Raw genomic sequence first — 13,288 nt, forward strand, 5'->3', positions numbered from 1 at the left:
GACCGTGGCGGCTGGCGTTGCTAGACAACTGTCAGTGCTGTGCGGGACAATGTCAGGCGACCACGCTTGCGGCATCGACATCGTGCGACGACTTGGCTTGCAGCGGATTGGGGCGGGTAGCTCAGCTCTACTGGACTACTCCGGTGTGATACATCATCGGAAGACGGCGCAAGTGACTACCTTGACTTGCTGGCATGGCGGCGGGAGCCTTTTGCGCGGGTGGAGCAACGAGGTGATGTCGGTCTTCTGTTGGGGCACGACAGTTCTTTGGAGCCTCTTGTGATGGCGACTTCTGAAACGGATCTGTGACGTAGAGTGATGTGGCGGACGTGGCAAGGCCCCCGCGTGCGGTGTTTCTTCGAGGCGACGAGAGTGAGGTGGAGTCCAACGGCGGATGTGGCTAGGTCCCCGCGCGTTTGTGCCTTTACGAGACTGCGAGGCGGCCTGCGAGAGATCCGGATTTGGTGTTATCATCCTATCAGGTGGAGTGTGGTTCTGCAGCAGTACTTCGGCGATGGGTCCCGCACGGCGGTGGTCTTTTGGTGCGATGCGGTCTTCTTCTCTAGGTTCTCCATTGACACGAGGTCACGGCGGGAGTTCGGCAATGACTTTTTAAGAGTGTTTGTTGGTGGACATCGTGCGCCTTCACGTTGTCTTTTCTTCTGGCTGTGTTCTTTGTTTTTCCTGTATGTAGTCTTCCGTGACTATCTACTTGTATTTTCTTCTTCTTTATCAATGAAATGGGCACCATCTTGTGCTGGTTGGGTAAAAAAAAAGATAGAATGAAGAAGAAATTTATGCTCATACCAAGCTAGAGTACATAAGGGTACCCCCTCAAATCAAGGGGAACATATCTGGTGAAACCGTAACTTTTTTGAAAACCCATCCAAACTATGGCAAAAAAGTCATCTAAATTCACCAAAAAAATCACACATGTAGATGATATGATGATACACAACATTGTAAAATATCTTATCCAAACTCGACTTCGTTTATGAGATATTAAAATAACAATTTTCAAGCCAGAAAGTTGTCCAGATGATTTGTTAGATGTTATTTTTATATCTCACAAACGAAATCGAGTTTGGATAAGATATTTTACAAGGTTGTGTATCATCATATCATCTACAAGCCAGACGAAAGTTGCGGTTTCCACCAGATATGTTCCCCAAATCAAGCTCAATCTCACACAATACAAACCATTATACAAGAAGTAGGGTATGCTATATGACATCCTAAACATGTCTAAATCTTATCACTACCGGATTTCCTCAGTTTGCTGAGTGCTCGAAACACTCGGCAAAGGGCAAAAAACACTCGGCGAACACTTTGAGCGCTCGGCAAACAAAGACTCGGCAAAGACATCTTTGCCGAGTGTTTTCTGTCGCACACTCGGCGAAGGCTTTACCGAGTGCTATATCCGACACTCGGCGAACATTTTCGAAAAATATATAAAAAAAAGCACCGACGCTCGGCCGGCACCCCCACGTCACCGCCGCTGCTGCTGATGCCGCCACCACCACCACCACGATGCCGCCATCGCCCCGCTTGTCGCCGCGGCTGCTGCGCAGGCCGGCCGCAATCCCCCTCGCCGGGGTTGCTGTGCGGGCCGGCCGCGCGCCCCCTCGCCACCTCTGGTGCGCTCCCTCGCTGGGACCGCTGCGCAGGCCGGCCACGCGCCTCATCACGCCCCCACGCAGGTCGTGCCGGCCGCGCCCACCGTGCAACCAGGCCGCTCGGATCGAGTGCTGCCAAGAGAGACGGGAGGGAGAGGAGCTCGATCCGGCGGCGCTCGATCTGGCGGGGAGGGAGAGGAGCTCGAGCACCGGAGGGCGCGCGCGGGAGGAGGGGTTGGGGCGGACACCGGCGGCGGGAGCGCACCAGAGGAAGGGGGCCGGGAACGGCGGCCGCGGCTGCGGCTGGAGAAGGAGAGGAGGGCCTCGGGATCAGCGGCGCGGATGGAGAAGGAGGGGAGGGCAGGCACCGGCAGCGGCAGAAGGAGGGGAGGGCGCGGCTGGAGATTGGAGAAGGGCCTTGGTAGCGTGGCTGGAGAAGTGGATGGAGGGAGGGAGGGAGAGAGGGGGGCGGGGAGGGAGGGGAGGGTCTTATCCAATGGGGGAGGAGGGGAGTCAATAGGAGAGCATTTTGGCATGGCATTGGATCGATGACATGGCACGGTTTTCCGAGTGTCCAGAAAAACACTCGGCAAACATTTTCTTTGCCGAGTGCTGTGTAAAACACACTCGTTAAACAATTTTTTTTATTTTTATCTTCTTTTTTCACATGTATTCTTGTAAATTCATATCACTTACCTCAACAATATCTTGTCAAATTTCCTTAACAATATATATTTGATACTTTTGCTCGTATAATTCTTTTATTTTATGTGGTTATAACTCAAATTTAATTTATATCAATTAAAGTTCTATAATAGCACTTAATGAATTAAAATTATCAAATGATTTCAAAAAATTATTAAAATTTTCCATTAATTAGTCTATGCTCTCTATTGCATACACAAAAAGTTTTGTAGTCAAACCACAATTTGACCGTCACTTTGTGTCCAAATCTTATCGAATCTTTCTCAATGCTACTATTCTTACTCTGAGATGGTTCGATTCGTAAACATCGTATCTGAAAAATATTCGAAATCTTCTCAATTTTTTACCACAGCCTCCACGTATGATATCATCGCATCATGACAAATTTCATAATTTTCAGACTTTGTTTGTATTTTTTTAAAAAAATTAAAACTATTCGGCCACACGTTCGTGGTCATGTTTCCTGAATAAGATGTTAGAAATTCCTTTTCATTTCACAGGTAAGGCCTCAAACTGGGATGAATATCATGAATTTCATTTTTCTACACATTTTGTTCTATTATTTAAATAACTAGCGGCTCGAATTTGACTTGATTCATAAAATTGCTTCAAATGCAATTAATTAATTAAATATAGTAAACAAATATAAAAAATTACCAAACATTAACATGGAGTACCACATGTTGTATGTGGAGAGTAGAAAAAAGTTTGAGGGGTAGGACTGAAAAAAATTATTTATTTACCGAGTGCCAAACAAAAACACTAGGCAAACTTTCTTCTTTGCCGAGTGTCAGAAAAAAAACACCCGGCAAAGAACTGGTTTGCCGAGTGTCAGAAAAAACACTCGACAAATAAGTAAGTTTGCCTAGTGTTTCTTGTTTGCCGAGTGCCCAAATAATTGCACTCGGCAAACCTTCTACCACTCGGCAACTAGGGGATTTCCCATAGTGTATGTTCTGTGCACCTTTGTGTTCCTAATGTCGGCGACATTCCACCTATAAATCTACTATCTTGGGGTATCACCTCGGTAGATTGGCCGATAAAACACCAATAGTTGTCTGTCAAAAAATTACATATGACTTTTTATTTGTTCCTTAGGCCAAAAACTTGCGACTAACTATTGTATCATTTGGCCTTTGGTTTTACTTTAGCTGGCAAAAAAAAAAAACAAAGCCACAAACAAGACTAGTATGACTGCAAGAAATGTAGGTCTACGGATAAATGTATTATTGTAAAGAAATTCTCCAAACAGAACAAATAAGCAATAGGCCCAAAGATAACAAACTAGCCATACTGGATCCACAACAAAGGCAATCATCTCGACAGCATCTGTGGCCCGTGGGCCTGATAACATCCATCCGACAAAAGCTAATATCTTGTGCGGATTGATAGATAACAATATCTAAAAAATATCTCAATATGAATTGATGTGGACAGTGTTATTCTATATGTTAAACAGTAAACAGTCATTCTTCTGTTGTTTAGCCTATTATTCGGGCAAAATAAGTGTTTAAACAGAAAAATAGTCGTTTAAACAGTCAAAACAACTTATTAAACCGAAACGGTGTACCACTATGTAGCGTTTAAATGATGTATAAATGGACTAAACGACCATTTAGATGAACATTGGATATGGAGACAAACTCACGCATTATCCTTCCAATAATAAGTTCAAAACAACCAAGTTTGTACTGATTTGCACCCAGCAATGGCACAATATAATTGTTTACCCCCTCGTGGCATGCTAGAGCTGTAAACATATATCAAACCGGGCGACCACCGCGCGAACAATGAAGCCATCCTCCACTGTCGCGCACATCATCACGCAGCTCCACCAAACACTTGTCTTCTCAACTGACTTTTTTATATGCTGCTGATGATGCGACAGCACAGCAAACACCAACTAGAGCTTTGAATTGCCCCCGATGTTGATCACGAAGCGGTATCGGACGTCGTTGCGCGCCAGCCGTGCCAGCGCCTCGTTGATCCTGTCTGTCGAGACGAGCTCGATGTCGCAGGTGATGTTGTGCTCGCCGCACAGGTCCAGCATCTCCTGCGTCTCCTTCAGCCCTCCCGTCATGCTCCCACTCACTGTCCTCTTCCCTGAAGGCATCGAAAAACCACCAAATTTTAGATGGTGTCACACGCCTATACGGAGCTTGTGATCTGAAAACCCCTTTCAGTTTCATCAGTATGTCTCAAGTCTCAACTAGGGGACAGTTTACTTCACATCACAAGAATTAAGTTGAAATTATAAACTAGACCCGAGAAATATAGTAATAATAATACTTTTAGACAATAATAATGGGTACCATACTGTACAGAAAAAAGCGAAACAATAAGATAGATGAATGAAGTGCTCACCAAATATGAGAGGGAAAGAAGGAAGCTCGACGGGCTGGTCCGGCGCCGCGACGAGTACCAGCTTGCCGTTCACCTTAAGCAGCTCCAAGATTGGGCCCAGCGAATGCTTCGCCGAGACAGTGTCAATGATGTAGTCGAGGCTTCTGGTCATGGCCTGCAAATGAAAAATGAATAATCACGTTAAAGGATTATATTGACTGCAAAATTTCCAGCGAATGCCTCAGAATTGAGAACTATATATTGACGCTCGTGCCTGCATCTGTTTCTGGTTGGTGCTGACAATGAAGTCGTCGGCCTTGAGGCGCTCCCTGGCCTCCCGCTCCTTGGCTGGCGACGTGCTGATGACGGTGACGCGGAGGCCGAATGCCTTGCCGAACTTGACCGCGACGTGGCCGAGCCCGCCTAGACCGATGACGCCGAGGTTCCCACCAGACTGCAGCATGCCGTGCTGCTTCATCGGGCTGTACACGGTGATGCCCGCGCACAGCAGCGGCGCTGCCGCATCCAGAGGCAGGTTGTCTGGGATCCGCACGACGAACCGCTTGTTCGCAACGAGCATGTTCGAGTAGCCGCCGTATGTGACGCTGCCGTCCCAGAAGATGCCGTTGTAGGTGAGTGTGACCTTGTCGCAGTAGTTCTCCTCGGAGCGGCGGCAGTGCTCGCAGTCGAGGCATGACGCAGAGATGCATCCCACACCGACACGATCGCCGACCTTGAAGCCGGAGACGTTAGTGCCAACCTTGGTGACGACGCCGGTGATCTCGTGGCCGGGGACAACAGGGTACATGGTGATACCCCAGTCGTTTTGGATGAAATGGAGATCCGTGTGGCACATGCCACAGTACTGGACCTTGATAGTAACGTCGTCCACGCCATTCTCCCTGCCGAGTACACAGAAATTATTGTCATAGTGGAATTGAATATTGACATTATTGTATACAATGGATAAACATAAATGTGAGAATACCTTCTCTTGAAGACGAAGGGCTCAACCTTGCCGGATTCGTCCATGGCCGCCCACCCGGTCACGGTCTGAGTGTGGTTCGGTGTGACCTCCATGACTCTGCTGCTCTGCGTATGTGTGTTCTGAAGGAGAGAGGCGGACAGAGAAAGAGCTTCTGTTTGTGTCTTGAGATGGCTGTGGCTAAAGCTTCAGTAGCCAGGAGTTATTTATAGGTAGAAGCACGCGCGTGATGACTGATCTGTCGCTTTCTTATTGCCTTAATCTACGTGAGTAGTCATTGCATAACGTAATGCAGTAACAATTTCCATGTGATTCCCGTGCTATCACCTAGGTCGATGTTTTTAGAAACGAGAGATGTTTTGGCCTCTTGATCTGCACACAGCCAGATTTTACAAAAATATTAGTTTACAAGCTGATCAGGAATAAATAGAAAAAATATACGCAAACAATAGAAATCAAAAGCAAAGTCTAGTACTCCTTGTCCATCCACTATTGGCAAATATATCCATGGTGACAACCTTCAACATCTTACTTGTCGTACGGACAGTCTCCCTAGTGTCATCATGTTGTAACAAGGACAACATTAAAATATCGTGTTGTAATGAAAAATAATAAAAGTGCCCCATTAAAAGATTTGCAGTCGAACCATTAACCCTCCCTTTGTCTGTTGCTTGCCTTGGCCTGGAGAGAATATTCCACTAACTTGGTTGCATTTTGGATCCATGGAACAAATCAATCTGATGTAAGGAACTCGGATTTAATTGGATGGGTATGGATCATGTTCAATCCTAGGAAAAATTAAACAAAATCACTTTATAGGACTTTTGTCAATTCTCATACATTTATTGTTATTCCTCCACATTTTTAGCACCCATAGACTCAAACCAATGCAAAATAGCCACAGTATAGTAGCTGTTGTAAACTAGGGTGGTAACACATCATGGCTCTAGTGCTCTCTTCGCAATCTAAATTAGTCCTTATATATTTTTAACTCAAATTCAACAAGATTAGAGCCTGGCCCTTCGATTATCTAGAACAAATTTTAAAGCCCTTTACCAACATGTAGTAATGCCCTCATGTTCTTGCAGTCCTCAACTGCTTCTAACCAGCAGCATATAGATCTTTAACTTTAAATAAGTTAAAAGTGAACTATAATTTGGAAGGGATACAATGCTGATCTAGACCAATACAACATAACCATTTTTACGGGCAAAGGAATAAAACCACCCCACTGAAAATAATTACTAGAGTTTTTGTGTGCTGGTGTTTAAGGATCATAGAGGACATGATAACCAATATCACGACGAACGAAATATAGTGATTTCCTCGAAAAAAACCAGCAGTTCTTTCAGGAACATGGAACATGCTTGACTGACTAGTACACAATAAGAAAACTGTGAACAAATCAATCGAAACGACCAAGAAAGTGGGCTGTTGGTTTCATGCCACGCGCAACTTTCATGTGAAGAAGCTAGACCAGCAAATAAATCGCCGGCCACCTAACCAAATCAGGCCCTTCAATTTGTTAATGGAACACGCGTCAGCGGTCTTGGTGGGAAGGAGAGCAACAAACGAGACTGACCTGACCTTGAGTGACCATGGACCACACGGTTTGGCTCGGTCAGAACTCAGCAGGGACACACAACTCGGTACGCGTGGATCCAAATTATTAGAAGAAAGAAAGTATGTAGCCTCCGTGGTCCTCAGTCTTGATCAAGACACAGTTGACTCTCGAGTAGTTTCAGTCACAAGTTCTTAGTCATTTACATGACTTTTCATGTTGATATCAGGTGAGTTGAACATTGATGACTGCGAGTTGGAGCGGTGGTCAATTAGGTATAAATGTAGTAGTTACCAAATGAGTTAGCGGAAGTTTTGCACAGTCCGATAACTATTTAGTTATTATTCGTGACCCCTTATTTTTTTCTTGCCGTTGCAACATCCTAATCGGATTTTCACACACTACTAACAGACCTTTGGTCCAGACCATTTTGTCTCGGCCGCCTTTGGGCCCGGGACCATAGTGTGCTTTGGTTCCAGGTCCAACAGCTAGCCGGACAGCGTGGGGGCACAGAGGCATTTTCTCCCGGTTGGAGTCACCAACCGGGATCGAAGGCCTTACATTTGTTCCGGTTGGTGGCTCCAACCGGGACCAATACCAAAGGTTCGCTCTTTTGTCCTGGTTGGTGGATCAGTTGGGGAAATGTTCCAGCCCATGAAGCTAAATGGACTGAGTGTAAAGGCCCAAGAGCCCAAAATGTTAATTTTGTACTTCTCAGGAGGCCGAGGCAAATTGCCGCCTCAACCCTTCTATATATACTGCTGACCCAAGGGGTCAAAGGGGCTCCTCTCTTTTGGAGCTCTCTCCACTTGCTCTCATTTTGTGGGTCTTCGGATCTCTTTTCCTTTCTCTACTGTTTGGTGGAGTTTTCCCCAACAGTTTGGTGCCCACCCATCGGTTCGTTCTACCACACCATCCACGGGTCTTCGTCAGCATTGGCTCTAGCAGCATTGACAACACCGGCTCCGGATCTTCGGCTTTGGCTCCAGTCGGAGGGGCTTCGACTCAGGCTCTTTGTGACAGAACTTCAAATTAAAATGCTAAATTAAACGTAATGGCCATCATTTGAACACATCAGGCGCATTAGCTTAATGGTTTAATTTGACAATCCTTTCTCAACCCACGTCTCGATAGAAATAACACCGGTAATCCCACGCGAAGGTGGGCGCAGATGGTACAATATGACAATACTTGGAAAATACTAACACAGTACATAGTGCGAAACATTAAGTTTTACAAACCGAGTTCAATACAAAGATAATTTACATGCCATTTTGCAAAAGTTGGATAAACAGATAATCCGACAGCTATGATAAGAGATTACACACTTTGCCCAAAGGTGTGTAATCAGGAGTCCATCTAAACATCTGGGCCAACAACCTCCCAATCTTCCGCGTTAAGGTCGATGAACTTGGTGCAGCAAAGGCAGAAATCTACATCTGCGTGGCCTGAAATAAGTGTGGCAACAAATCCTGAGCAACTAATACTCATCAAGACTTACCCGTCTCTAGATATACTTAGCCCATTATCTAGACATGCAAGGCTTTCTGGCTGGTGGTTTGTTTTGCAGAAAAGCATCTCAGGGTGGATCCTTACTTTCAATATTTTAGCTCACATTCTACATAAATTAATATCTTCTAGATATTTGCAGTAACCTCTCTAAAACAAACATGGTAGAGTATGACTTTTAATTTCAGCACCATCCATCTGATATTTTTCCATATCCCATTCATTATACTACGATGCGACTCGGTGATCAAGGTTCCCTTAACCGAGGGCGACAACGAATCGATTCGATTTAACCTTGCAAGGTGGACCTAATCAACATGGCACACATAAGCCCCGTCGGATCCCACGAGCCAACCATTCTCTTCCCCGCCTCGAACTACAGGAACCAGCTCAACGACATATAGTCAGCCGAGCCCTACGAGAGACCACCAAAAGTAATACATGCAACCCCTTCTCCGCGGTCACTCGACTACCCTAGGAGTTGGGTGTGGGTTCCTGTACTTTCAAAGTGGAGCAGTACTAGACTTACCGGTTTCGACTACCTCCTACTCCCGACATGTAACACCCGGTTTATAAAAGGACATAAACCGAGCAATCATATACGTGCCAGAATCAAGTCACACGTATATACAACAGAATGAACAATATATCACAGCACATATCACGTAAAAAGATATAATAAAGCGAATATGAATGTTATTTATTATATTAATGAAAAAAATGTCTGATACAGAGTATGAGGAAGCGTAAAACATATACGAAGTCTCTCGGAAGCTGGGCACCACAGGGACATCGACTGGGAGACGAATGCCTAGAAGTCCTCGTACTCCTAGTAGCTCTGAGTGAACTCCCTCGCGTCGGCAGGAACTGAGCAGCAGTAGAGTATCCCTAAGAGGAAAAAGAGTAGAGTAGGCAAGAGTGAGTACACAACTTGTACTCAACAAGTATAACACAAACTATGAGGCTCTAAGGTTGGCTGACTTAACTGCATTAGCTTTTAATCTTGGCAAAATTTATTAAAGCTATTTACTACAAGTTGATGAATTACCATAAAACCCAGTTACATAATAATTAATCAAAATTAATTATGAACTACTGAGAACCAAACCAACCACCCGGGGAAACCCTCCTAACCAAAGGAAGATAACCCCGCTAATCAAAAGGAGGATCTGGGCCGCTCATGACCGTGAGCACGGCTAGTATACTAGTTTTACACTCTGCAGAGGTTGCACATCTTTACCCAAAAGTCGTGAGCTACGCTAGTTGTTCATCACACTTCCTTAGGTGAGATGGCTAGCAAACTCACTATGAGGCCTTTACAAAGAATCTCATTGGTAAGGAGTAACCATAGAAGCCACTCAGTACGAGGGCCATAGAAGCTTACCACCCTTGCCCCGTCGGTAAGTTACTCCAAACCAAAAAGAACTAATTATTACGCCAAGACTGTCCCATTCCAGTCTTGTGGTAGCGCTGTTTTCCCAGGTTGTCACTCTATGAACCGGTCCTTATGGAGAGTGGCAAACCCAGCACTAAGCACCGTGCTGCCCCCCTAAACCATGTTTCTAGAAAAACTCATTTTAACGAGACGTGAGCCACTCAAACGGGCCACTCCCAGAATTAAGTTGCATATACCATTAATCAAATTAATTAAAAAGAACCATTATGTGTGAGAGCGCAGCAACCTAGCACAACTAACCAAAATGCAACCCAAGGGATATATAAAGGATATAAAGTGGCTAGGAGAGTCCTTATAGGCATACAGTATTAAAATGCAGTATGAAAATATATCTAAAGTGATAGGTGTTGTTCATGTTATACTTGCCTTCCTCAAAGTTCTCCTGCTGCTCAAACTGCTCTGAAGATGGCTCCTGGTACTCCTCAGATGGATCAACGTCTACTTACGATCGCAACGCCAAAACAAGTTCAGCACATACACATACATGCAAACAAAGGCAAACACTAAGAAACAGTACAATAATACATGAAAACAGCAAACAAAACTAAGCTAGAACTATTCTACGCATTACAACGATCGCGTGGACATAAAGAACACCTAAAACGGAGCTAGAACGTGAAAACTACGCTTAAAACAAGATCCAGGGACCTATCTGCGAGAAAAACTGAGCTACAGGGGGGTTCTGGGCAAAAACTGGGGACTTATACGCAATTAACCCATAGACTCAAGGGGCTAACGCGCAAATAGTCAGGGGCTAGACTGCGGGTTCTAAAAGGGAAAAGATCAGGGGTCTAAGTGAATAAAATAGGGCCTGGTTGGAATTAGTTTTGAACGGCACAGGACTGCGGGTTGATTACCCAAAAGGACAGGGGCTCTTTAACAAATTTGCCAGGCCGAAGGGGTATGTTTTAATCTGGGCGGTTGGTTTTGGATCTGACCATCCGGACCCGATCTGGATCTGATCTAATCTCACCCGTTGGCCTCTAATCGGGCGGCTCAGGATGGTTGGGGGCGCGGGCGGCGGCGGAAGGCCGCCGGCGACGACTTCCCGCAGCGGAGCAGCGCCGGAGAAAGCCAATCCGGCGCTCCAAGGGTCCGTTCGGGCTGCAGCTTGGTGCCAAAGAATGTGCTCGACATGCGTAACCCACTGGGCACTAATCTGGGCTTGGGGAGGCTGGGAACGGCGCGCGCTACGGTGGGGCTGTGGACTGCACGGCGGCGGAGCGCCGGTGCAGGGTTTCCGACCACCGGGATGGCCTATGTGCCGTGCTAGCCGGTGCAAAAGGGATAGGAGGATGGGACACTGCTCACCGAGGCTCGAATCGAGCTGCGTGGCCGTGCGGGGGCGTCGACGGCGTTGACCGGCGGCGGAGGTGGGGCGGAGCTCGGGGATGTGGATGACGGCGTGCACCTCCGGGCATCTGGTCTCCACAGGGCGGTCCGCAGGCAAGCTGTGAATGAGGACCGGGAATTAGGGGCACCCAACATTCATCGGTGGTGAGAAATCATGGTGGTGGCCGAGCTCACCTGTGATGGCGCTCCGGTGAAATTCCGGCACGGCCGTGGACCGAGGTTGGAGATGGTGGCCGCGGGGTTGTTCCTGGGCCCGAGGCGAAGCTGCGGTGGTGGGTTGCAGGGTCTGGGACACAGCGTGGCGGCGTGGCCGCAGCGGAGCAGAGGCTCTGCTCCGGTGGCAAGACGGGGCTTGGCGTGTTAGGGTTTGGGGCGGCGCTAGCATGGGGGATGGGGTTCCTGGGGGTTGCGGGGTGGTTTAAAGAGGGCGCCGGGGATCTCGGCGTGCGCGCCCAAGAAGGAAACCGGCGAGACTCTCGGGCGGGGATCGCAGCTGGCCGTTGTGCGGCCGGGAGAGGCGGGGAAGACAAGCCTGGCTCGTGGGTCCGGTTTGTCAGTGGAGCGCCCGGTGCTCTGGGCTGACGCGGCGTGGGTCCGGCGCACGGGGCAGTGCTGCTGGGCTGCGGAGCGGGCCCAAGGGAAGGAGGGGGTCGCGGGCTGAGCACACGGAGCTGGGCTGTGGGGCGAGGGAGAAGGAGGGGAAGGGCTGGGCCGCTTCGGTTTGATGGGCTGAAGAGGAGCGGGATGGAGTTGGGCCAAAACGGTGCACCAGCATGAATGCACACACATTTTAGCCCTAAAATAAATTTTAATTACTTTATGAAGCAAAAATAAATTATAAATGCAAGGCTAAGCAAATTAAATCCTAGAAAATTAAATAAACCAATTAAATTTATTATTAAATTTTGAAATTTAAATTAGGGTGTTACACGGCATGCGGTTAGTACAATTCAAACTCGATCAGCAGGGCCAACAACGAACGGTCCTTAAGCAACACAGACAAGGCTAACATTCCCCGTCCGGTCTCCTATTTCCATACCATCCATTCTTGAACTGAGTAACTCATATATTGGAAAATAAAAGGAGGATCTGGGCCGCTCATGACCGTGAGCACGGCTAGTATACCAGTTTTACACTCTGCAGAGGTTGCACATCTTTACCCACAAGTCGTGAGCTATGCTAGTTGTTCATCACACTTCCTTAGGTGAGATGGCTAGCAAACTCACTACGAGGCCTTTACAAAGAATCTCATTGATAAGGAGTAACCGCGAGGGTTGGATCGGCGACTATGGAGCAGGTCTAGTGGGCGTCAAGATACCACAGACGAGGCCACTCAGTACGAGGGCCATAGAAGCTTACCACCTTTGCCCCGTCGGTAAGTTACTCCAAACCAAAAAGAACTAATTATTACGCCAAGACTGTCCCATTCCAGTCTTGTGGTAGCGCTATTTTCCCAGGTTGTCACTCTATGAACCGGTCCTTATGGAGAGTGGCAAACCCAGCACTAAGCACCGTGCTGCCCCCCCTAAACCATGTTTCTAGAAAAACTCATTTTAACGAGACGTGAGCCACTCAAACGGGCCACTCCCAGAATTAAGTTGCATATACCATTAATCAAATTAATTAAAAAGAACCATTATGTGTGAGAGCGCAGCAACCTAGCACAACTAACCAAAATACAACCCAAGGGATATATAAAGGATATAAAGTGGCTAGGAGAGTCCTTATAGGCATACAGTATTAAAATGCAGTATGAAAAT

The 13,288-nt window shown here is 46.9% G+C and overlaps 1 protein-coding gene across 1 annotated transcript; it reads right to left on the bottom strand.

The window, feature by feature from the left end:
- Positions 1-3,872: 3,872 nt before the first annotated feature.
- LOC120640418 (probable cinnamyl alcohol dehydrogenase 6) lies at positions 3,873-5,823 on the bottom strand. The gene is made up of 4 exons (XM_039916240.1): positions 5,653-5,823; positions 4,939-5,566; positions 4,686-4,839; positions 3,873-4,424 (listed from the first exon to the last, which is right to left on the bottom strand). The coding sequence occupies exons 1-4, from the start codon at positions 5,742-5,744 to the stop codon at positions 4,225-4,227; spliced, it is 1,074 nt and encodes a 357-aa protein (XP_039772174.1). The 5' UTR covers positions 5,745-5,823; the 3' UTR covers positions 3,873-4,224.
- Between the last annotated feature and the right edge of the window lie 7,465 nt (positions 5,824-13,288).

This window comes from Panicum virgatum, chromosome 7K, assembly GCF_016808335.1.
Source record: "Panicum virgatum strain AP13 chromosome 7K, P.virgatum_v5, whole genome shotgun sequence".
Classification (NCBI taxonomy): Eukaryota; Viridiplantae; Streptophyta; class Magnoliopsida; order Poales; family Poaceae; genus Panicum; species Panicum virgatum.